Source organism: Neofelis nebulosa, chromosome 2, assembly GCF_028018385.1.
Source record: "Neofelis nebulosa isolate mNeoNeb1 chromosome 2, mNeoNeb1.pri, whole genome shotgun sequence".
In the NCBI taxonomy this organism is placed as follows: domain Eukaryota; kingdom Metazoa; phylum Chordata; class Mammalia; order Carnivora; family Felidae; genus Neofelis; species Neofelis nebulosa.
In genome coordinates, this window is record NC_080783.1 from 94,712,107 (window position 1) to 94,736,995 (window position 24,889).

General features: G+C 39.7%; 1 protein-coding gene across 1 annotated transcript in view; it reads left to right on the forward strand.

Moving 5' to 3' along the window:
* The first annotated feature begins 1,292 nt into the window (after nucleotides 1-1,292).
* MCM6 (minichromosome maintenance complex component 6) overlaps nucleotides 1,293-24,889 on the forward strand; it is a 39,860-nt gene continuing 16,263 nt past the window's right edge. The window contains exons 1-9 of the mRNA XM_058715429.1: nucleotides 1,293-1,491; nucleotides 5,273-5,419; nucleotides 9,708-9,818; nucleotides 10,980-11,229; nucleotides 14,358-14,523; nucleotides 14,803-14,948; nucleotides 15,861-16,011; nucleotides 19,599-19,740; nucleotides 24,187-24,328. Coding sequence (XP_058571412.1) covers nucleotides 1,385-1,491; nucleotides 5,273-5,419; nucleotides 9,708-9,818; nucleotides 10,980-11,229; nucleotides 14,358-14,523; nucleotides 14,803-14,948; nucleotides 15,861-16,011; nucleotides 19,599-19,740; nucleotides 24,187-24,328 — 1,362 coding nt within the window. The 5' untranslated portion in view covers nucleotides 1,293-1,384. The remainder of the gene's footprint in view (nucleotides 1,492-5,272; nucleotides 5,420-9,707; nucleotides 9,819-10,979; nucleotides 11,230-14,357; nucleotides 14,524-14,802; nucleotides 14,949-15,860; nucleotides 16,012-19,598; nucleotides 19,741-24,186; nucleotides 24,329-24,889) is intronic.

Below are 24,889 nucleotides of genomic sequence, written 5' to 3' on the forward strand. Positions count from 1 at the left end.
GGTAATACATACAGTCTCAGATACACTGCAGTACATCAGCAATGGACTGTTTTGTTAAATCTGGGATGTGAAGAGTGTATCTGGGGGAGGGGGGGCTGATGTTAAAGTAATTACTATAACTTCTGTCACCCTGTTTGGCTTTAAGAAAAAAATTTTTCATGTGTGGAAACCTCAAAAAGGAAATGGTCCAGGCTTCTCTTAATCTCTTACAGGCCAAAGAATCCCAGTTGGTGATACACAAGGTAGAAGTCATCAGCACCCAGAAGCTATGATGATGAGGGATAGAAGCAGAAAAATGTTCACCTTTAGTCTAGAAGGCTGACCTATAGCCTGTATAGTTCTGATAAGGATCAAATACTTGCTGGTTGCTACATTTTTAATATAGAAAGAGAGAAATCTTGTGAAAGTAGTTTTACAAGTAGAAATTCGAAGAAAACAGTAATGATCTAATACTCCCTGCACGTCCCCTCCTCCGCCTTGAACACTATATAACCACCAGCTTTCATACAGCAAAGGTGCAGGTCTTTCTACCCACAGGTCCTGTCCTTAAAATTGCTAAGTTGCACTGTAAAACTTCTCAAGAATTCCTTCTTGACAGGGTTCGCTCAACAATCCCACAACAACAGGGGTGAAGAGGGTCGCCCAACAGAGCTTCAGGAGAAATGAAGGCTCTGGGACCAGACCACTTCAGGAACTCACTAAAGAAGAGGCACCAACAATAGACGGCTAACCAAGAATAGCCAAAGAGATGGGAAAAAAGCAAGTGGAAGGAAGTGGGGTAAAGACGGCCTGAGAGGGAGTAAAGAAAATCAAGAGGGCGCAAGCCAACAGTTCTGTTTAAGAGGGGAATTAACCACAGTAACTGCCAAACTCCGTCCCTGGTACTACGTCTATATCTCTTTGGGCTCTTGCACAGTTATATTTCCTCCACTTACAACGGCTCAAGCAGGTCTGAATCTTACTCATTTTTCTCCTCCATAGAGCTTTATGTCTACTGCTCAATTAATATCAGTGAAATGATATGAAAAACATGTGAAAAGCCACCGGAACACGGATCCCACTCGTAAACCTGTTGCAGAAACCAAGTTGCCAGCGACAAGACCACACTACGCAGGCGCAAAGGCAGAACGCGCTGGCTTCCTCCCGGTCTTTGCATTTGGCGCGAAATCCCGGCTCCGTGGGCTGGACTAATGCAGAAGCCACGCTCATTGGGCAGGTTTGGCGCGAAATCCTCGAGTTCCTGCGCCACGATTGGTTCCGGCAATCCCTGTGGGCGAGGGGGCGGGCGGTAGCGGCGGCGGCGCGCGCAAAGTGGTGGCGTCTGTGGTGAAGTGATTGGTAGTGGTGGAGCGTGGCGGTGGCGGCCCCTTAGCACTGAACAGCCATGGACCTCGCGGCGGCAGCGGAGCCGGGCGCCGGCAGCCAGCACCTGGAAGTCCGCGATGAGGTGGCGGAGAAATGCCAGAAACTGTTCCTGGATTTCTTGGAGGAGTAAGTCCGCGGGCGCCCCTTCCTCGCGGAACTTCCCCGAGCTGCCCCTGTCCGCTTCCGGAGCCCGGGAGCCCGCCGACTCGCGGCTCCCAGGGCCGGGCTGGGCCCTAGGGCCGGCGCATGTTGGGGGGGAACCGGGGGCCCGCGCGCCTTGCAGAGCGTCCTATTCCCCACTCGGGGTTTAGCCAGGTCGCCGCGAGCGGTAAAATCCCATCTTGAGTCCTTCCTCAAACTGCCAATGCCGTGGGTATGCGCAGCGCTTTGGTCCCGTCGTTCAGTCCTCACAAGCTGTAAGGCTGGTGATCCTGTCGCCCCTGGTTACCTGAGCGGAAACGGAGGCTCGGGGAGCATAAGTAGTAGCAAGACCGAGTGGGGGCCCCTGCAGAGTCCTGATGGGACCGGGCACCCAGGCCTCTGGTGTTGGGGGCGCCGAGGGCCCGGGCTGCCTTTGGAGCCCATGGAGATAAAGGCACTCGAGTGAACCCTGAGGGCAGACAGATGCTCGGGTGAGCCCTGACCTGCTTCAAAGTGTCTGAGCGTATTCCCCTCCTTCCCTCCATCCTTCCGTTTCCTTCCACCGCAAGCCCCCGACCCGCACATACTTTTTTTTTTTTTTTTTTTAAGTTGACTTCTAGGCTCCTGGCCTCTCGTAATCCCCCACTGCCTGGGTTTCCGCCTCTGCCGCCAGTTACTTCGTGCAGATGTATTACTTCTTTCCTTAAGAGGATGGACCTTGGAATGTCTTGTGAAATTTTTTTTAATTGTAAAATATACATAAAACTTATCATTTAACCTTGTTTAAGTGTAGAGTTCGGTGTCGTTAAGTATGTATATGCACTTTGTTAAGCAACTGCCCCCACCATCCAACGACTGAACTCTGGTCTTCCAGAACTGAAACTCTGCAGCCACTAAACAGTTAACTCCCCATCTCCCCCCCCCCCCCCGCCCCTCCCCAGCACCTGGCAACCACCATTCTACTTAACCACGACTTTCACTGTTCTAGTTACCTCGTGTACTTGGAGCTATACTTGGAGTATTTGGCCTTTTGTGACCAATTTATTTTACTTACCATAATGTCTTCAAGGTTCATCCACGTGTACAGCATTGTGTCGGGATTTCTTTTTAAGGCTGAATAATACTTCACTGTATGCATATACCACTTTTTATCCATTCATCCATCCATGGACATTTGGGTTGTTTCCACACTTTTATTATTGTGCATAATTCTGCCATCTCATGAAATTCTGATACATTTGAAACCATAATTTATATCCCCCGTCTTTAGCATTGTTATTCTCTGCCTGACAGCTATTCATCTTTCAAAGCACAGCTAAAGACTCATACCTCCTTTGTGAAACTCTGTAAATCTTTCAGGCAGCACCAATCCTTTCTTCCCTTATGCTCGTAAGGTGCTGCCATTTTCCATTATCTCTGGTAATGAAACTTACTGTGTCTTTACCTGTCAGCCACTTCCGTCTTGAATGTAAATCCCATCCTTAACCCCACCTAGCCACCACACCACATTACAAAAGTCCTCAATTAATGTTTCATTTTAATGAAGAATATGATTGCCTTAACTGCCTTGCAGTTTACCATACAGCTGGATGCTGGGGATAATGATGAATGAGAGAAATAAATCACTCTGTTTGGGGGGGGGGGTGTTAACTCCCCCTCAGAATTCCAACTTTGATTTGCCCTTGTTTATGGAGTAAAGTCTCAAATTCTTCACAGCTCCTCTTCCCAGTTTCATCTTCCACAACCAGCCTGTCATCTCTGTATTCCTCTACCTTTTCTGACATTGCCACTTGAAAACATCTATAGTGAGTCTAACCACTACTGGAGTTTTTTTGGTGTTTGTGTTTGCTTTGTTTTCTTTCAAATTCTAAACATCTTTCAAGGCTGAATTCCAGTGTCCTCTTTTTTTAAATTTTTTTTTAACGTTTATTTATTTATGAGAGATCAAGAGAGACAAAGCGTGAGTGGGTGAGGGGCAGAGAGAAAGGGAGACACAGAATCCAAAGCAGGCTCCAGGCTCTGAGCTGTCAGCACAGGGCCCGACGTGGGGCTCAAACCCACAAACCATGGGATCATGACCTGAGCCAAAGTCAGATGCTTAACCAGCTGAGCCACCCAGGTGCCCCTCCAATGTCATCTTTTAAATGCTTGAAGCCTTTCTGGATGTTCTTGTTGGGCAGGATTATTTGTAATCCCACAGCACATTTTTTGTATCTCCTTTTTTTCTTTTGTTGTTAAAGGAACGCTTAACATGAGATCTACCCTCTTAACAAATTTTTAACAATGCAATACATTATCACTGACTGTAAATACAATGTTATACAGTAGATATCATACAGTAGATCTCTTAAAGCTTATTCAGTCTCACTTGACTTGCTTAGTAACTCCACATTTTCCTCCCTTGCTCTAGCTTCTGGCAGCCATCATTCCACTATTTAACTAATTAATTAATTAAAGTAAGCTCTGCACCAACCTGGGGCTTGAGTTCCCTGCCCTGAGATCGAGTCACATGCTCTACCAACTGAGCCCACCAGCCACCCTCATTCCACTTTGATTCTATAAATTTGACTATTTAGTTACTTCATATAGGTAGGATCATGCAGTATTTATCTTTCTATGATTGGCGTATTTCATTTTGTGTAATGTCCTCAGGGTTTATCAATGTTGTCACGTATAGCAGAATTTACTTTTTATTTTTTTTTTTTTTAAATTTTTTTTTCAACGTTTTTTATTTATTTTTGGGACAGAGAGAGACAGAGCATGAACGGGGGAGGGGCAGAGAGAGAGGGAGACACAGAATTGGAAACAGGCTCCAGGCTCCGAGCCATCGGCCCAGAGCCTGACGCGGGGCTCGAACTCACGGACCGTGAGATCGTGACCTGGCTGAAGTCGGACGCTTAACCGACTGCGCCACCCAGGCGCCCCACAGAATTTACTTTTTAAGACTGAGTAGTGTTCCGTTGTATATGTATACATTTTCTTTACTCATTTGTCATGGACATGTAGGTTCTCTTGCTACCTCTTTAATAGGAGGGTATGATCCTATGATCATGTCAGTCCTAGGGCAGGAACAACACTGTCATTTTTAGCTTTAAGTATCTCTGGTGTAATGCTTTGCAGATAGATGTTCAGTAAATATTGGACAGCTAGGTATGCTGTATTTGAAGAAGGAATTGATTTTTGGTTCCAAGTGAATCTGCATTTATGTTAAAAGGACAAAAAGCAAAAATGGTGGTGGTAATCCTTAATTTTGTGTGTATATGTTTCTGTTTTTCTGAGGACTTGGGCATTGAAGCACCTCATTTCTGTATTTTTATTCATGTTCTTAAATCAACAACTAGTCTGTCAGTTTTCTCTACAGAAATTGAATCTTTGGATTTCAAACTGCATTTCTTCATTTAATATTTTCCAATCTTAACTATATACAACAATAATAAAAGGATAGTTGGCATTTTTTATTAGAAAATATTAAATGAAGAAATGCAGTTTAGGCCTAGTTTTTCTGTGTTCTGGGCTCTGTGCAAAGCATTTACAGGCTTTCTCTCATTTAAACTTCATAGTAATCTTATGAGATAAATGACGTCTTAATTTTTTTTTTTCAGAAAGGTGGGATAAGTACTTGCCCATGTTATGCACTTAGTGAAATGAGCCTGTCTGACCCTAAAGCTGATGGTCATTTTAACCGATACACCGACTTATCAGGCATTTGGATTCTTCTTTTTACTGCATAATTCTTCAATTTAATAGGACTTGTGTGTATCTACAGGTTCCAGAACAGTGATGGAGAAATTAAGTACTTGCAATTAGCAGAGGAGCTCATTCGTCCTGAGAGAAACACATTGGTTGTGAGTTTTGTGGACCTGGAGCAATTTAATCAACAACTTTCTACCACCATTCAAGAGGAGTTCTATAGGTATGTTATATTAATCTTCTTTATTTTAAATAGGCATGGAACCTGTGAAGCCAGCTCTTCTAGGACTGGAAGTACTTATTTGTGAGGCAGAAGGAGAGACCCTTTGATACAGCCAGTGGTCATTTTAGTATTGCTCTGAACAAATTTAGGTCTTTGTGGAGCTGAATATTTTACACGTCCAAATGTTGAAAACCTTTGCTTTCTATGTAGTTTTCCTAAGTTTTCAGAGGATCGCTTACTTTCTGTCAGGCATTCAGTGTTCTTGGTTTGTCATTCATTTAATTCTTTCCCTTGCCCCTAGGAGTAGGTATTTTGAGAAAGTGTGTGGATCCTGTTCTTGGTCAGGGGTGTCTTTAAAGAAATGACATTGTTGTTCTTAAAGGTTAATTTTCTTCTGATTATAAAAGTAATGTGTATGTTGTAGGAAATAGAGAAAGTAGAGATGAGTAGAGGGAATACATATGTAATTCCACCATCCATAGATAACCATCATGAGCAGGTCTGCAAATGTGGAATTTCCTAAGGATCTTCTGGCACGTTTTGTTGTATTTCTAGGTGTATGTAACTATTGAGATCATATTGTAGACACAGTCTCCTGCCATTTCACATAACAGTATAACATTTTTCCATGTCATATAAAATCTTTTGAAAACATTTTTTTGAATGTTTATTTTTGATAGAGCACGAGATGGGGAGGGGCAGAGGCAGAGAGTGGGGGGACAGAGGATCTGCAGCAGGCTCTGTGCTGACAGCACAGAGATTGGGCCTTGAACTCACAAACTGTGAGATCATGACCTGAGCTTAAGTTGGACGCTTAACTTACTGAGCCACCTAGGCGCCACTTGAAAACATTAAAAAAAAAATTTTTTTTTTTAATGTTTATTTATTTTTGAGAGAGGGAGAGACAGAGTGTGAGTAGGGGAGGGGCAGAGAGAGAGGGAGACACAATTTGAAGTAGGCTCCAGGCTCTGAGCTGTCAGCACAGAGCCCGATGCGGGGCTCGAACTCACAAACCATGAGATGATGGCCTGAGCCAAAGTCGGATGCCCAACTGACTGAGCCACCCCGATGCCCCTATTTTTAACTGCTGTATAAAGCAAGAAACATCTTTTTACATAAATCTTTGTCAGCATTTAGATTAAACAGATGTGAATATATATAAATAAAACCAGGTTAAAATAAACATTGTGGACAGTTGTGAAAGAAAATTAAGACCCAGGAATAAGGAGAGACAGCCCCATTCCTTTACATGGTAGGCTGGGAGATGGAATACCTGTTTCAATGTTTCTAGCCATTCCAATCATCAAGAATGGTTGGGGGTGATAAGCAGCAGATTTTATTGTGAGAATACACACCAGAAAAAGTTGTGAGGGAGGTAGAAAGTCCGGGCTGGTAGTAGAAACACCTCTACTCATACCTCGTACATAGGCTATGCAGCAGTTCTGTCTCCTAAAAGTAGCTCATTTTTCAGGGGTGCCTGCATAGCTCATTTGGTTAAACATGCAACGCTTTTTTAAAATTTTTTATTTATTTTATGTTTGTTTATTTTTGAGAGCGAGCACGAGCAGGGGACAGACAGAGAGGAAGACAGAATTTTAAGTGGACTCTGCTGACAGCAGAGCACCTGACATGGGGCTCAAACTTATGAACCATGAGATCATGACCTGAGCCAAAGTGAGCCCCTTAACCAACTGAGCCACCCAGGTTCCCAGAAGCATCCAATTCTTGATCTCGGCTCAGGTCATTATCTCACCATTTGCGAGATTGAGCCCCACATTGGGCTCTGTGCTGACAGTGTGGAGCCTGCTTGGAATTCTCTTTGCCCCTCCCTTGTTTGCGCACATGTGCGACTCTCTCTCTCTCTCTCTCTCTCAAAATAAATAAACATGAAAGGAAGGAAGGAAGGAAGGAAAGAAAAAAAAGAGAGAGAGAGAGAGAGAGAGAGAGAGAGAGAGAAAGAAAGAAAGAAAGAAAGAAAGAAAGAAAGAAAGAAAGAAAGAAAGAAAGAAAGAAAGAAAAAGGAAGAAGCTTATTTTTCAGAGGACTTCAGACCCCACTATTGAAACAAACCAAGCTGCAACAGCTATTGGGAACCTACCTCAAGAGGACATACACACTTCAGTCTAACCAGTTAAGTGGATTGTTAGTGCCAGTTTGCTCTCATGTCCATAACATATTGCTCCTCTCGTCCATTTTTCAATCAAGAATTAAACCTAGAAAAATATACTAGGCCTTGACACCAAACGGGAGACCGTGTTGCTAGATTGTAAACCACCAAGATTATTTAGGTATAGTCATCTTGGACAGAGGAGTGGCCTGTACTGTGGGTGCCAAATGATTATTTAAATATAGTAGATGGGAATGCGAGCTGGTGCAGCCACTCTGGAAAACAGTATGGAGGTTCCTCAAAAAACTAAAAATAGAACTACCCTACGACCCAGCAATTGCTCTACTAGGCATTTATCCAAGGGATACAGGTGTGTTGTTTCGAAGGGACACATACACCCCCATGTTTATAGCAGCACTATCAACAATAGCCAAAGTATGGAAAGAGCCCAAATGTCCACTGATGGATGAATGGATAAAGAAGATGTGTTATATATATACAATGGAGTATTAGTCGGCAATCAAAAAGAGTGAAATCTTGCCATTTGCAACTACGTGGATGGAACGTGGATCCATGTGGATCCTCTACGTGGATACTAGAGGGTATTATGCTAAGTGAAATTATTCAGAGAAAGACAGAAATCCTATGACTTCACTCATATAAGGACTTTAAGAGACAAAACAGATGAACGTAAGGGAAGGGAAACAAAAATAATATAAAAACAGGGAGGGGGACAAAACAGAAGAGACTCATAAATATGGAGAACAAACTGAAGGTTACTGGAGAGGTTGTGGGAGTGGGGGATGAGCTAAATGGGTAAGGGGCACTAAGGAATCTACTGAAATCGTTGCACTATATGCTAACTAATTTGGATGTAAATTTAAGAAAATAAAAAATAAAGCAAGTTAAGGGAAAAAAAAGAATACTAGATTATAAAAAGAAAGAACATAATCATGCACAGGAAAGAAAAAAGAATACAAATGCAATTATCTCAGAATTTTAAGAAAGACAAAAGCATGTAGAGCAGACTTTAAATAATTTTAATATGCTTCAGATTTAGAGATTTTTATCTTTGTTTTTATTATTTTTGTCATATTTGAAATTGTTAACTTAGAAAAGATGTCCGTTATTTTAACTCCTTGAAAGAAACAAAATATAAATATTATTTTATTGCTATGATTACATTGATTACTATTTCTCTTGTGACAGCCTGTCATATTTAATAGTACCTTTCATTTTCCTAAACCTGCTGCATCATTCATAATGGCTTTGTTATGTTTCCTTACTGTGGGTTAAAAGGTCTTTCATTTATTGTGGCATTTCTTCCTTAAGGGACTGTAATTTTTTAATATATGAAACAAACAAACAAAAGCTGGTGTACATAAATATGTATTCAGTTGAAATGTGATAATAATGCCTTATCATTTTCCTCCTTAGGGTCAGTCATGTCAATAGAGATCGCATGAAATATTATAGCTCTGTTTTCACAATTGAATAATGAAGCTGAATTTATTTGTTATAATTCCCTTATCTCTTAATCTAAAAGAAATTAAGTTCAGGAACCTTTTGGGATTGAATATGAAATAATTTTAGTCTGGTTTGTTCTATTGCTTAAATTGCTGGCCCTTGCTGTCTTTATTTTTTTTTAAATATGTAATTGTACCAAAGAAAAAAGAGAGATACAAACCAAGAAACACACTCGTAACTATACTGAACAAACTGATGGCTATCAGAGGGGAGGTGGATGGGGCAACGGGTGAAATAGGTGATGGGGATTAAGGAGTGCACTTGTGATGAGCACCGGGTGTTGTATGGAAGTGTTGAATCACTGTATTGTACACCTGAAACTAATATTACACTGTATGTAAACTATACTGGATTTAAAATAAAACAAAACAACAACAACAAAATACAATAAATAAAGATAGTAGGTATTTGGGTATAGGATTTTATCGTTGGTGTTTCTGTTGTCTTAGATCTATTTATTGGGCTAGGAGAGGATTGGAAGACACTCATAGACCTAGAGTAGATGATAGAAGTGTCCTGCATAGTTAAATTTTAAGGCTTGGTTGTAACCAGGTGAAATTGCTTAGTCTTAGCTGTTTGCAAGCATGAAAGGTAAAGGGGGCCTTGGTAGGCCTCTTGAAGATGTCATGTGATTTTTATTTGTTTGCTTTTCAGAGTTTACCCTTACCTATGTCGGGCCTTGAAAACCTTTGTCAAAGACCGAAAAGAAATTCCTCTTGCCAAGGATTTTTATGTTGCATTCCAAGACCTACCTACCAGACACAAGTAAGAGACTCTTCTTTGAAAGGAAAGGAATTCACCAAACAGTATACACATCACTTAATGGTTAGAAAAGTAGGGAGGTGGTAGTCTTCTATATGTAAAGAGTTAGGTTCAGTTATCTATAAAGTTTGGTTTTGGAGAAATCATTTTTCTAGGGAGATGAAATGGAAAGTAAGTTAAAGCAGCTTCTGGGGATTGTCGTATTTCAGGACATCTTGCAGGGGACATTTGGGGAGAAATCAATCAAGTGAGAAAATAAGAAAACTGAAAATAGTCTAGAGAATTTCATGAATCTTTGAAAAATTTTGTCAGAGCTTAAATGGCATAACTTTAAAAACATTTTTTCCCTTTAGCAGTTATTTATTATTTTTTATTTAAAAAAAAAATTTTTTTTGACGTTTTTATTTATTTTTGAGACAGAGAGAGACAGAGCATGAACGGGGGAGGGGCAGAGAGAGAGGGAGACACAGAATCGGAACCAGGCTCCAGGCTCTGAGCCATCAGCCCAGAGCCCGACGCAGGGCTTGAACTCACGGGCCGTGAGATCATAACCTGAGCTGAAGTCGGATGTTTAACCAACTGAGCCACCCAGGCGCCCCCCTTTAGCAGTTATTTAAAGAATAAATACAGTGGAAGAAATTGAAGTGATATTTTGAAAACTTAAACTGCTGAAATTACTTGTAAAGTGGCCAAGTTATTTAATATAAAATGAGTTTGTGAGGTAAAGGAAGTGTTTCTGAACTGAGTTGCTGAGGTCTTTCGCATGATTACTATGAGACTAATACAGCTTATTTAGAAATAGTAGGTAAGCAAAAAATATATTTGCATATAAAATGGGATCATCTTGTTTTATAATTGTAATTTCATTTCTTTGGTGTCCTTTATTTACTTTTTCATATTTGTGTATTTTGCTGTGAATACATAAGCATTGTGTAATTTAGGAATAGGCACATTGACTAAGTCATTCTTGGAGAAGAATCTGCAAAGAATTCCTTCTTTCCATTTATTTATTTGTTTATTTAGTTTTTTTGTTTTTTGTTTTTTTTTGGTTTTTTGTTTTTATCATAATTATCATTGAATACCCTGTCATTAAAATGAAAATATTTCTTAGGTTGAAAATGAATATTTACAATATTTACTAATGGTACATCTGTCTTTAAACAGAATTCGAGAACTTACCTCATCGAGAATTGGTTTGCTCACTCGCATCAGTGGGCAGGTGGTACGGACTCATCCAGTTCACCCAGAGCTTGTGAGTGGAACATTTTTGTGCTTGGACTGTCAGACAGTGATCAAGGATGTAGAACAGCAGTTCAAATACACACAGCCGAACATCTGCCGAAATCCAGTTTGTGCCAACAGAAGGAGATTCTTGCTGGATACAAATAAATCGAGATTTGTTGATTTTCAAAAGGTACTTTTTAAGTTCTGTTTGTTTCAGATTCAGTCTATGCTAATAATTCACTTCTAGGCACATGGCAGTTGTTAAAAGCTTATTTAGACAATGTTAAATTCAGTTTTTATGTAAGTGGAAGATCATTATATGTGACTACAGATTTAAACCCAAAACTCTTAATGCCGATTTCAATTATCAATGTATAAATGTGTCTTAAACTTTAATAACTTGGATTGGAAGCTCCGTCAGACTATGACAGAATATTTTGTGAGAGAATAAATAGTAAACGATGATGATGATGATGATGATGATGATGAAGAACTAGTGTTAAAACTTTGAAGAAGTGGAAACTTGTTAGATACCCTCTCAAGTTGATGGTTAGGAGGGAGGGAGGCATGAATAAAAGGACAGGCGAAAATGGACATGTTTATTGATGGCAGTGAGGATTATCATGATTGAAATAGAGGAGCCAAATTGGAGATCATCTGGAGGATGATTTGGTGTAAGGCATGTAGGTACGCAGAGCCTTAAAATCTCAGGTTGGGAAGTTCAGACCTTTCTTGATAAAAAAGGGGAATATATGTGAACCTTTCTTTTTTAAAGGTAGATTAATGGGACATTGATGTATAGCATATAACAACAAACTAATAATGAGATAGTTGTAGTTACCTGGGCAAGAGTTGGATGGTAGCAATAAGAATGAGGTTGCAGGGGGCACATGTCTCAGATCTGTACAGGACTTAGTAACTCTGTGATAGGCAAAGGAAAAGAAAAGGTGCAGCTGCTCAAGCACTCAAGCATGAGGGAATGAGTACCACACTAAAATAATTAATATTAACTTCAGTTTTTATCCCTTATTTAGTGTAGCATCAGTCTATTACTTAGTTTATATGAAGCACATACTCCACCAACAACTTTGGGTAAGAGGTGTTTTGTGTTTGAAAAAGAACATAGCCAAATATAAAGTATAAATCTAGATTAGGTCTTGGTTTGAAAAAACAAAAAACAGTTGTAATAAAGGACATTATTCACAATTGAGGAAATTTAAGGATGGTCTAGATAATAGATTTTATGGAATTAAATATTATTTAATTTTCTTGGTGTGGTAAAGATACTGTGGCTATATAGGATGTCTTTACTCTTAGGAGATGAATGCTAAAATAGGGGTGAAGTATTTTGATTTTTATGCATTTTTCAAATAATACGGTAAAAATATGTGTGTGTCTAAGTAATATTGACAGTAGTGTTGGGGTGCCTGGCTGGGTGGCTCAGTCAGTTGGGTGACTGACTCTTGATTTCAGCTCAGGTCATGATCTCAGGATTGTGAGATCGATCAAGCCCTGTGTCATGATCTGAGCTGAGTCTGGAGCCTGCTTGGAATTCCCTTTTTCTCTTCTCTCTCTGCCCCTCCTCCATTTGAGCCTGCGTGCTCTCGCTCTCTCTCAAATAAACTTAAAAAAAAAAAAAAAAAAAGGTAGTGTTGAGGTGGAGTGTATAGAGTATGTGAATTTTTTTTTTTTTTAATTTTTTTAAATGTTTACTTTTGAAGGAGAGAGAGCATGAGCAGGGAAGGGGCAGAGAGAGGGGGAGAATCAGAATCAGAAGCAGGCTCCAGGCTGTTAGTTGTTAGCACAGAGCCCGATATGGGGCTCAAACCCACGAGCCATGAGATCACGCATGACCTGAACTGAAGTCAGTCCCTCAACTGACTGAGCCACCCAAGCGCCCTGAGTATGTGAAATTTTTCATAATATTTCCCTGAACATTTGGAGGAAGATGGAACAGAGCAGATATCTAACTACACAGTCAGGACAAGGAGGGGCAAAAAATTTTTTAGAGTTGTTTTTTTTTTTAATGTTTATTTTTGAGTGAGAGAGTGCATGTGCGCTCAAGTGGTGGAAGGGCAGAGAGAGAGGGAGACACCAAATTACAAGCAGGCTCCACACTCTGAGTTGTTTGTGCAGAGCCTATCATGGGGCTTGAACCCACAAACTGAAATCACGCACGACCTGAGCCAAAGGCTGACATTCAACCAACTGAGCCACCAAGGCACCTCAGAAAAATGTTTTTTTAATTTTTTTATTGTTTTTTTTTTTTTAACGTTTTATTTTTATTTTTGATACAGAGAGAGACAGAGCATGAATGGGGGAGGGTCAGAGAGAGAAGGAGACACAGAATCTGAAACAGGCTCCAGGCTCTGAGCTGTTAGCACAGAGCCCGACACGGGGCTCGAACTCACGGACCGCGAGATCATGCCCTGAGCTGAAGTCGGACGCTCAACTGACTGAGCCACCCAGGTGCCCCGGTTTATTTCTTGAGAGAGAGAGAGAGCAGAGGAGGGTCAGAGAAAGAGGGAGACAGAATCCCAAGCAGGCTCTGTGATCACTGCGCAGAGCCCAATGTGGGGCTCGAACTCACAAACTGTGAGATCATGACCTGAGCTGAAATCAAGAGTCGGATGCTTACCGACTGAGCCACCCAGGCACCCCCTGGAAAAATTTTTTTAATGAGAGTAAAAGTGAAGTTTTTATTTAATTTTTTATTATTTTAATTCCAGTATATTTAACATACAGTGTGATATTAGTTTGAGGTATACAATATAGTGATTGAGCAGTTCCACATATTACTCAGAGCTCATCATGATAAGTGTACTAAAAGTGAAGTTTTTAGGAGCACCTGGGTGGCTCAGTTGGTTAAGTATCTGACTTCGGCTCAGGTCATGATCTCGAGGTTTGTGAGTTTGAGCCCCGTGTTAGGGGCAGAACCCGCCTGAAGCCTGCTTCGGATTGGAGTTGCAGGATAGAGTTGTTGTTTTTTTTTTTTTAATATAATTTATTGTCAAATTGGCTAACATACAGTGTGTAAAGTGTGCTCTTGGTTTTTGGGGTAGATTCCCGTGGTTCATCTACATACAACACCCAGTGTTCATCCCAACAAGTGCCCTCCTCAGTGCCCATCACCCATTTTCCTCTCTCCCCTGGGGTAGAGAATTTTTAAGATGAATTTTGGCAAATGTCAAAAGTCTGCAAATGGTGAGAGTTTGGAATACATCAATATTTGTCAATATTTGTGGCATTAATTTAGATTATATGACATTTGAAAGATAATCTCTTCTCATTCTTAGCCATTTATTTGTTTTGTTATAGGTTCGTATTCAAGAGACCCAAGCTGAGCTTCCTCGAGGGAGTATCCCCCGAAGTTTAGAAGTGATCTTGAGAGCTGAAGCTGTGGAGTCAGCTCAAGCTGGTGACAAGTGTGACTTTACAGGGACATTGATTGTTGTGCCTGATGTCTCTAAGCTTAGCATACCAGGTCAGTAATCTTTAGCTCATATTTAACAATTCTCATTACCTAAACTGCAGAACATTTAGCTTCTCGAATCTTTCTTTTCTTATTTTTGGCTACCAATCAGAGGGTGAGCAAGGAAGTATAAGAATAGAGACAAATTAATTTTGCTACAAAAAGCACTGCTCTGAAAAATTTCAAAGCCTAAATGAAATCTTTGGATTTATAGGTTTTGTTTTTTTAAGCAATTTTGATTCTCAGCACTTTTGGTATTTGAGCTGTAAAACAAATCATTCATTCTTTCAGGAGCACGCGCTGAAACTAATTCCCGTGTAAGTGGTGTTGATGGATATGAAACGGAAGGCATTCGAGGACTCCGGGCTCTTGGTGTTAGGGACCTTTCATACAGGCTGGTCTTTCTTGCCTGCTGTGTTGCACCCACCAACCCAAGGGTGAGTCTTACAGTGGCAAGATTGAGAAAGACCTCCCCTGGGGCTGCCACAGTATAGGCTTCTGAAACTACTGAATTATCTAGTCACTGTTAAAGGGGAGCAGGGTGGTTTGGTTTTTTAGTTTTATTTATTTATTAAATTTATTTCTCTTGAGAGAGAACACACACATGCATGCACACACATGAGCTGGGGAGGAGCAGAGAGAGAGAGAATCCCAAGCAGGCTCTGCATGGTCAGTGTGGAGCCCGACTCAGGGCTCAAACCCACGAACCGTGAGAACATGTCCTGTGCCAAAATCAAGAGTCAGACACTTAACCCACTGAGCCACCCAGGCACCCCATGATTCTTTAGTTTTAAAACCAGATTTTTTCATGTCTTTCTGATCTTGAGGAAAAGTCTTTTTGTTTTCATGTTTAAGAGTTCTGTGCTTTAAGAGCATTGATATGAATTACCTATGGGATAATTTTGTTTTAACTTGCTCTTTGTGTGGATTCCTGGTATTATAGTTCTGTAGAACTTGATTCTATGTCCTGAGTGGGAAAACAGTGAGAAAAAGTTTGGAAACTAGTACAGCATTGCAAGAGGGGTGAATATAATACTCTCTTACTTCATTTTCATCTTCATATCAGTGATTAACATTTTATTATGGCTTATCTTTTGAGCATTCCGATTCGTTTAGATAACAATACAAAACAGTGGTAGCTTTTTTGTTTTTAATTCATTGGACAAATGACAAACTCTTCAATATCTTGATTAACTTAGGCCTTAATAATATGGGGATTTTTTCTGCAAACCTTTATAGTCAACAGATCCTGAAGTTGACCTCCCAGGCTATTTTTTGTTTGTAGTGAAGCTCTTTCACTTTACTTTGACTGTTTCCATGCAAGTATTTTTCCTTTCTCCACCTCTCAGTTTGGAGGAAAAGAGCTCCGAGATGAGGAACAGACGGCTGAGAGCATTAAGAACCAAATGACAGTGAAGGAGTGGGAGAAAGTGTTTGAAATGAGTCAGGATAAAAATCTGTACCACAATCTCTGTACCAGCCTGTTCCCTACTATTCATGGTAAGAGTGCCTTCCATTTGTCACATAAACTTGAAATCAAGATGATGATTAAAAAGCAGCAATAACTACTATATGTTTAACTCTACTGGAATTTAAATTTTTTTTAAAAACAGCAATAAGTTATTTCTTACAGCACATAAATCAGATCAAAAGGTTTTTTTTGGTAGACTTACAAGGGATATTAAAAAGTCATCTACAAAAGGACAAATGATTCCACTTAAAATGAGGTGCCTAGAATAGGCAAGTTCATAGAGACACAAAGTAGAAAGAGGTTACCTGTTGGGGGAGGGGATTGGGGAGTTAGTGTTTCATGGATAAAGTTTCTGTTGGGGGTGATGACAAGTTCTAGAAATGGATAAGGGTGGTGGTTATAAAACATAGTGGGTGTACTTCATTCCACTGAATTACACACTTAAAAAATTATTGGAATGGTAAATTTTGTGTATGTATGTTTTAGCATGATTTTTAAAAAAGAATAAAAGGTCATTTAGGCTTCTTTTTCTGGCTTTAGGGCAGAAATGTACTTAAGTATATTCCAAAATACTAGATTAATATCCTGATTTTTGTTTGTTTAATTTTTTTTTTCAACGTTTTTTATTTATTTTTGGGACAGAGAGAGACAGAGCATGAACGGGGGAGGGGCAGAGAGAGAGGGAGACACAGAATCGGAAACAGGCTCCAGGCTCCGAGCCATCAGCCCAGAGCCTGACGCGGGGCTCGAACTCACGGACCGCGAGATCATGACCTGGCTGAAGTCGGACGCTTAACCGACTGCGCCACCCAGGCGCCCCTGTTTGTTTAATTTTTGAGGAGATTTCATGATGTTTCTTGTTTACATGTACTATGTCTGTACCTTTGGTGGTCTCTTTGTGTTTTTTTGGCTCTTGGTTGCTAATTGCTCACCATCATTTAATTCCCTTTATATGTTGAAGGATATGACTAAATTAAAAAAATTTTTGTTTTTAATGTTTGTTTTTGAGAGACAGAGACACAGAGTCGAATAGGGGAGGGGCAGAGAGAGAGGGAGACAGAGAATCTGAAGTGGCTGTAGGCTCTGAGCTGCCAGCACAGAACACGATGCAGAGGTTGAACTCATAAACCGTAAGATCATGACCGGAGCCAAAGTCGGCCGCTTAACTGACTGAGCCACCCAGGCATCCCAGGATATGACTAATTTTTAAGCTTCGTGCTTTACCCATGTTTTTTCCATCCTTTCATACTGAATTGGAGTTAGGGCAGGAACTGATAAAAGATTATGGGTATTTGTCTTAGGTATATATTTTTAACTATTTAAAAGTAACCTTTTTTTTTTTTCTGTCTAAATATTTGGCCAATGAAATTGAACTGATACTCTCTATGTTAATAATCCTCTATGGATTTTAGAGTGTCCTCCCTTAATTGAGTAGGTGTCAAAATTTCTATTTAGCTCCACTCCCCCCCCCCCAGAAGTTAATCTATTTTTGCATTACAAATTACCCCAAAAGTTAGTGGCTTCAAAAAAGAAACAGTATCTCTTACAGTCTATGGGTCAGTTAAGTGGTTCTGGTTGAGTGTTTCTGGCTCAGTCTTTCCTAAGGATACAGCTAAGACATCAGCTAGGGCTGTAGTCATCTGAAAACTTGACTGAAAGATCCACTTAGAAGGCCTTACCTGTTACTGCTAGTTGTTAACTGGAAACTATAATTCCTTGCCACATGAATTTCTTCCATGGGGCTGTTTGTTCTCACCACGCAGCAGCTGGCTTCTTCCAGAGTGTGCATCGAGGGCAAAGCAGGGAGGAAGTAGGATGCTTCTCTGGGGGCGCCTGGACAGCTCAGTCAATTGAACTTCTGACTTTGGCTCAGGTCATGATCTTGCCGTTCATGAGTTCAAGCCCTGCTTCAGATTCTTTGTGTCCTTCTCTGCCTGTCTCTGTCTCTCTCAAAAATAAATAAACATTTAAAACAAAAAAATGCTTTTCAGGACCTAGTATCAGAAGTTGCACACCTTCACTTCACTATATGCTATTTTTTTAGAAACAAGTTATTAAGTCCAGCCATTCCTAAGGAAAGGAGAAGTAAGCTCCATTTTCAAATGAGAAGCATCAAAGAATTTCTGGACTATTTAAAAACCACAACACCTCCTAACACACTTGTTTCATAGACCATAAGTCAGAGTTTTATTTGTGGAATGGATTTTTTCTGCCTTTAAAGGGTGGTTTGTGTAAATGTGCCAGCACTTTGTTGATAGAATTCACAAAAAGTCGTAATAATTAGCACACAAAAAATGGGTCTTTTAACCCATTTTTCTGAAGCACTTTTCTGAAGATCCAGGTTTTTTACTATACATTTTCTTCTTATATTGGAGTCATAAGTGGCTTGTAGAAGTGGCCATAAATCACATTCAGCATCTTATCTCATCCATAGCAGTCCAGTTAGTGTGTATTTATATTCAGCACTGTTCAGTGTTGGTGATACAAAAGAAGTAAATCATGGACCATTTCCTCAAACTCTTGATAGAATAGCAAGACCTGCCATTAGAAAGATCTAGCAAGTGCAGTGACCCAGCAATTGCACTACTAGGTATTGTATTCATCCAAGGGATACAGGTGTGCTGTTTCGAAGGGATACATGCACTCCCATGTTTATAGCAGCACTATCGACAATAGCCAAAGTATGGAAAGAGCCCAAATGTCCATCGATTGATGAATGGATAAAGAAGATGTAGTGTATATGTATATACAATGGAGTATTACTCGGCAATCAAAAAGAATGAAATCTTGCCATTTGCAGCTATGTGGATGGAACTGGAGGGTATTATGCTAAGTGAAATTAGAGAAAGACAAAAATCATGATTTCACTCATATGAGGACTTGAAGAGACAAAACAGATGAACATAAGGGAAGGGAAGCAAAAATAATATAAAAACAGGGAGGGGGACCAAACAGAAGAGACTCTTAAATATGGAGAACAAACAGAGGGTTACTGGAGGGGTATGGGAGGTGGGATGGGCTAAATAGGTAAGGGGCAAGATCTAGCAAGTGCAGTGTGCTGTGGTGGACATAGTTTATGGAGAGAGTTATTTGAGAAGTACTACATCAGGAAAGACTGTGTAGGAAGTAGGACTTGCAAACAAACAAGGGCTCTTGGGATGGTGGCGGGCATAAGCATCTGTGACATCTTTGGTACAGAGACATTGGACAGTGGTTAGGTGGCTTTGAATTCATAAAGCGAGAACCAAAGTTAGAAGCCATAATATTTTTTTTTTTAATTTTTTTTAATGTTTATTTATTTTTGAGACAGAGAGAGACAGAGCATGAACGGGGGAGGGTCAGAGAGAGAGGGAGACACAGAATCTGAAACAGGCTCCAGGCCATCAGCACAGAGCCCGACGCGGGGCTCGAACTCACGGACCATGAGATCATGACCTGAGCCGAAGTCGGACGCTTAACGGACTGAGCTACCCAGGTGCCCCGAAGCCATAATATTTTTAGTTCATCTTAGGCTTTACTTCTTCAGCCCTTTTCTGCTCTTTCGGTTGGTAAACCTGTAATTTGTTATGAAATTGTTTAATCTCATGTTGAAAAATACCTTGTGTTTTTGTTTTAGGCAACGATGAAGTAAAACGGGGTGTCCTCCTGATGCTCTTTGGTGGTGTTCCAAAGACAACAGGGGAAGGAACCTCCCTTCGAGGGGACATAAATGTTTGCATTGTTGGTGACCCAAGTACAGCTAAGAGCCAGTTTCTTAAGTAAGTGTTTGCCTATTTAGAATAGGGAAAAATTGCCTGTAATTTTAATTCTATTTAGAATTCTTTTAATTCTAAGTCTTTAGATACATGAATGTGTATTTTCACGGTTATAAATCACAGCATATGTATTTTTAATTTACTGTAAATATTTTTCCATGTTTCTTTATTTTCACAGTTGTCTTTTGTTGGTGTACTGCAACTTAGAAAATTATTTTCCTAGTTTGCTTCATTTAACAATTATGGATATTAATACCATGAACATCATGATTTATATAAATTTTTTATTTTGTTTGTTTCCTTTGCGAAAATCCCTAGACATAGGATTGTCGAGACTAAGAATACAAACATCTTTAAGGTTCTTAAATAGGACACGCTTTCCAATAGCAGTGCAACAAGGATAGACACGTTATGCTAACCGTATCAGCATGTGTACTGCTTTAGCAATTTTTGCTTATTTTTAGAAGCTATAGCAAATACTTGCTTACTTTCAAACTTTTAAGAAACTTAGAGGTCAAAATAATACCAAACCAGTTTTGAAACACCTGGTGTGTTCTTGGTGCTGTATATATGTATATGCATTCTCTCATCCTGGCAGCACCCAGACAGGCATGTGATATTATCCTCTTTTTCAGGGAGGCAAACAGAAGTTCTCTGAAACTTAATAAATCACCCAACTTCTCATAGCTAACAAGTGACTTCTGAGCCATGAGTATTAGAACTTGGATGTATGTGACTGCAAAGCATGTGCTCTTCATACTGTATCAAGCTGCTTTTCCTTTATTTATTTCAGTAATTTGTTCTAGAACATAGACCATTTTTAGTTTGGGATTTTATAACTAAGTATTTTCTTCATGTGTATCAAGGACTAGGCTCTAGATTTGAAAATAATAGTCTTATCTTAAAAGGGATTCTTCTTTTCATTTCCTCTGCTCCCATCTCCTCTCCACCACCATAAAAAGATGTGCTACAATGTTGCTGTTGGTTAACAGAATTGTATTATACTTGATTATCTTAGACAGAAATAGCCTTTATATCTAGTGGGTTTTTAGTATCTTTATTGCAATGTAATTTCCATATCATAAAATTTGCCCTTTTAAAGTGTACAATTCAGTGGTTTTAGTATATTCACAGAGTTGTATGACCATTACTAAACTAAGTTTACAACATTTTCATTACCCAAAAAGAAATCTTGTATCCACTAGCAGTCAGTCTTCATTCTCCTCCCTAGGCATAGGCAATCACTAATCTGCTTTAGTGTCTCTATCTGGACATTTCCTGTAAATGGAATCGTATACTGTGTGATTCATTGTGACTGGCTGCTTCTGCCTAGCATAATGTTTTCAAGGTTTAGCCATGTTGGAGCATGCCAATACTTAATTTCCTTTTATTGCCTAATGTTCTATCATATGTATGTACCACATTTAATTATCTGTTTATCAGTTAATGGGCATTTGGATTGTTTCTACTTTGGCTTTTATAAGCCAATGCTGCTATATTGTAAGTTTTCACCTTTTTTTATTGCAAAATATGCATCACATTGGCCATTCTTAAACATTTTTACTTGTACATTTCAATGGCATTAAGTACATTCAAGTTGTGCAGTCATCACTACCATCCATCTGTAGAACTCTTTCATCTCCCAAACTGAAAATCTGTTTGCATTGAACAGTAATTCCACATTTACCCCCTGTCCCAGCCCCTAGCAACCCACCATTTTTTTTTTTTTAAGTTTGTTTATTTATTGAGAGAGAGAGAGAGAGAGAGGGCACGCGCATGTGTGTGCATGCAAGTGGGGGAGGGGCAGAGAGAAAAGGAGAGCGAGAATCCCAAACAGGCTCCTCGATGTCAGCACAAAGCCTGATGTGGGACTCAAACCCACGAACCATGAGATCATGACCTGAGCTAAAATTGAGTCAGACACTCAACCAGCTGAGCCACCCAGGCACCCCATCATTCTACTTTCTGTCTCTAAATTTGATTATTCTAGGTCCCTCATATACATGGAATCATACAGTATGTGTCCTTTTGTGACTGGTTTATTTCACTGAGCATAATATTCAGGGGTCACCCATGTTGTAGAATGTCTTAGAATTTCCTTCCTTTTTAAGACTGAATAATAATAATTTATTGATGTATTTATCACCTTTTGTTGTTTCCACCTTTGGGCTATTGTGAATAATGCTGCTATGAACATTGATGTGCAACTAACTGTTCAAGTCCCTGCTTGTAATTCTTGGGGATAATTTTAGTTCTTAAAATTTAGGTCCTTGATCCATTTTGAGTTAGTTTTTGTACATAGTGTGAGACGGGTTCAACTTTATTCTTTTGCATGTGGATATCCAGGTATTTGAACGCCAAGACTATTCTTATCCTTATTGAAATGTTTTGGGACCCTTGTTGAAAATCAGTTGACTATAAATATGAGGGTTTATTTCTAGACTCACAATTATATTTCATAATCTCTATGTCTCTCTTTAGGCCAATACCACACTATCTTGACTACTGTAGTTTTGTAGTAAGTCCTAAAATCAGAAAGTGTGGGGTGCCTGAGTGGCTCAGTCAGTTAAGTGTCCAACTTCACCTCAGGGCATGATCTCACAGGTTTGTGAGTTCTGTGCTGTCAGCACAAAGCCTGTTTCAGATCCTCTGTTCTGCCCCCCCCCCACCCCTTCTTTGCCCCTCCCCTGCTCACATGCATTCTCTCTCTCTCTCTCAAAAATAAAAGTAAAAATAAACATTAAAAAAATAAAATCAGGAAGTATGAGGGCTGCCTGGCTGTCTCAGTCATTTGAGTTTCCAACTCTTGATTTTGACTCAGGTCATGATCTCAGTCATGGTATCGAGCCCCACGTTGGAGCTTCATGCTCGATGAAGAACCTGCTTGGGATTCTCCCTCTCTCCCTCTGCCCCTCTCCCTTGCTCACATGCACATGTTCTCTCTCTCTGTCTCTGTCTCTCTCTCTCAAAAATAAATAATAAAAATCAGGAAGTGTGAGTCCTCCAACTAATTGTTCTTTTTCAGATTGTTTTGGCTATTCTGGGTGCCTTGAGTTTTAGGATCAAGAATTTTAGGATCAGCTTTGTGAGTTTCTACAAAGAAGCTAGTTGTGACATTAATAGAGATTGCATTAAACTGTAGATCAATTTGAGGTAAATTATCTTTTTAACAATATTAAGTCTTCTCATCCATAAACATCGGATGTCTTTCCATTTATTTAGGTTTTAATTTTTTTGAACAGTGTTTTTTAGTTTTCATGGTATAAGCTTGTGCTTCTCTTGTTAAGTTTGTTCATAAGTATTTTATTCTTTTTGATGCTATCATAAATGGAAAACTATTTTCTTATTTTCATTTTTGGGTTGTTCACTATAAGTGTATAGAAATACAATAGACTGTTGATCTCTTATCTTTCAGCCTTGCAAGAACTCATTCTGTTTTAGTAGATTCCCTAGGATTTTGTATCTACAAGCTCATGTTATCTGCAAATAGTGATAGTTGTTCTTCCTTTTAAATCTAGGTGCCCTTTTTTCTTTCCCAGTTGCCCTGGCTAGACCTTTCAGTATAATGTTGAATAGATATGGCAAGAGTGAACATCTGTGTCTTGTTCTAGATTTTAGAGAGAAAGCATTCACCTTTGACCAAGTATGATGTTAGCTGTGGGTTTTCAGAGATACCCTTTTTAAGTTGTGGGAAATTCTCTTCTATTTCTAGTTTGTTGAGTTTTTAAAATGAAAGGGTATTAGATTTTGTCACATGCTTTTTCTGCTTCTGTCAAGATAGTTCTTTATTCTGTTGATATGGCATGTTACTGATTTTAGGTATTAAACCAGCCTTGCATTTTTGGAATAAGTCTCACATCTAGTTTTGTCTTTTTTTGTTTCTTTTTTTTTTTTTTTTTTTTTCAACGTTTTTAATTTATTTTTGGGACAGAGAGAGACAGAGCATGAACGGGGAAGGGGCAGAGAGAGAGGGAGACACAGAATCGGAAACAGGCTCCAGGCTCCGAGCCATCAGCCCAGAGCCCGACGCGGGGCTCGAACTCACGGACCGCGAGATCGTGACCTGGCTGAAGTCGGACGCCTAACCGACTGCGCCACCCAGGCGCCCCTGTCTTTTTTTTGTTTCTTAAGTGCAGAGCCTTCGAATAGATCATTGTTGCCTAAATGTTTACTGTTTATTATTAAAGGCTTCCTTTAAAATGGTGTTTTTGTCATGTATGAACTTCATTTTCCAATTTGATAGGAATGGATTTAAATTGATTAAAAAGGCCAAAGGAGATAAGGCGTTCTGTTTAGTCTGTGATATATGTCTTTATGAATTGTTTATGCTAATGCCTTTCTCAAATGTTAAGAAATAATAAATTCTTGATTGACATAAACCCTGTCAGCTGACATTTCTAGAAAGGATGCTTTGTAGTATGTATTAATGAATATGATAACCTTGAACAGGCATGTGGAGGAGTTCAGCCCCAGAGCTGTCTACACCAGTGGCAAAGCATCCAGTGCTGCTGGCTTAACAGCAGCTGTTGTGAGAGATGAAGAATCTCATGAATTTGTCATTGAAGCTGGAGCTTTGATGCTGGCTGATAATGTAAGGACATTTTATACTTTTGGATATAAAGAAATCAGAATAGCCCCTACCCTATCATTAAATGCCTGTAAGTTTCTATTAAGAAAATAGCCTTTAAAAAAGCTATTTTTAGGGTGCCTGGGTGGCTCAGTCGGTTGAGGGTCCAACTCTTGATTTCAGCTCAGATCATTATCTCACAGTTTGTGGGATCAAGCCCTGCATTGGACTCTGGGCTGACAGTGTGGAGCCTCCTTGGGATTCTCTTCTCCCTTTCTCTCTCTCTCTGCCCCTCCCCTCACATGCATGGGCTCCCTCAAAATAAACTTTTAAAAAGCCATTTTTAGTAAATCAGTTTTATTAATCTAGAATTTCATTGATCTTTTCCTCATTAATCACTTTCTGAGCTTCTCTAGAATGTATTGCCTGCCCTGAGCATGTATGTTTGCTGTGATTAGTAATTCCCAGCATTTTTTCCTTTCCAGACAGTGACACCTCTATGAGTATGTTTGTTGCCTTTTACATGTATTTGACATAGATCTGTTAGATCTATGAAGGCATATAAGGTGTAGATACACATTTGTA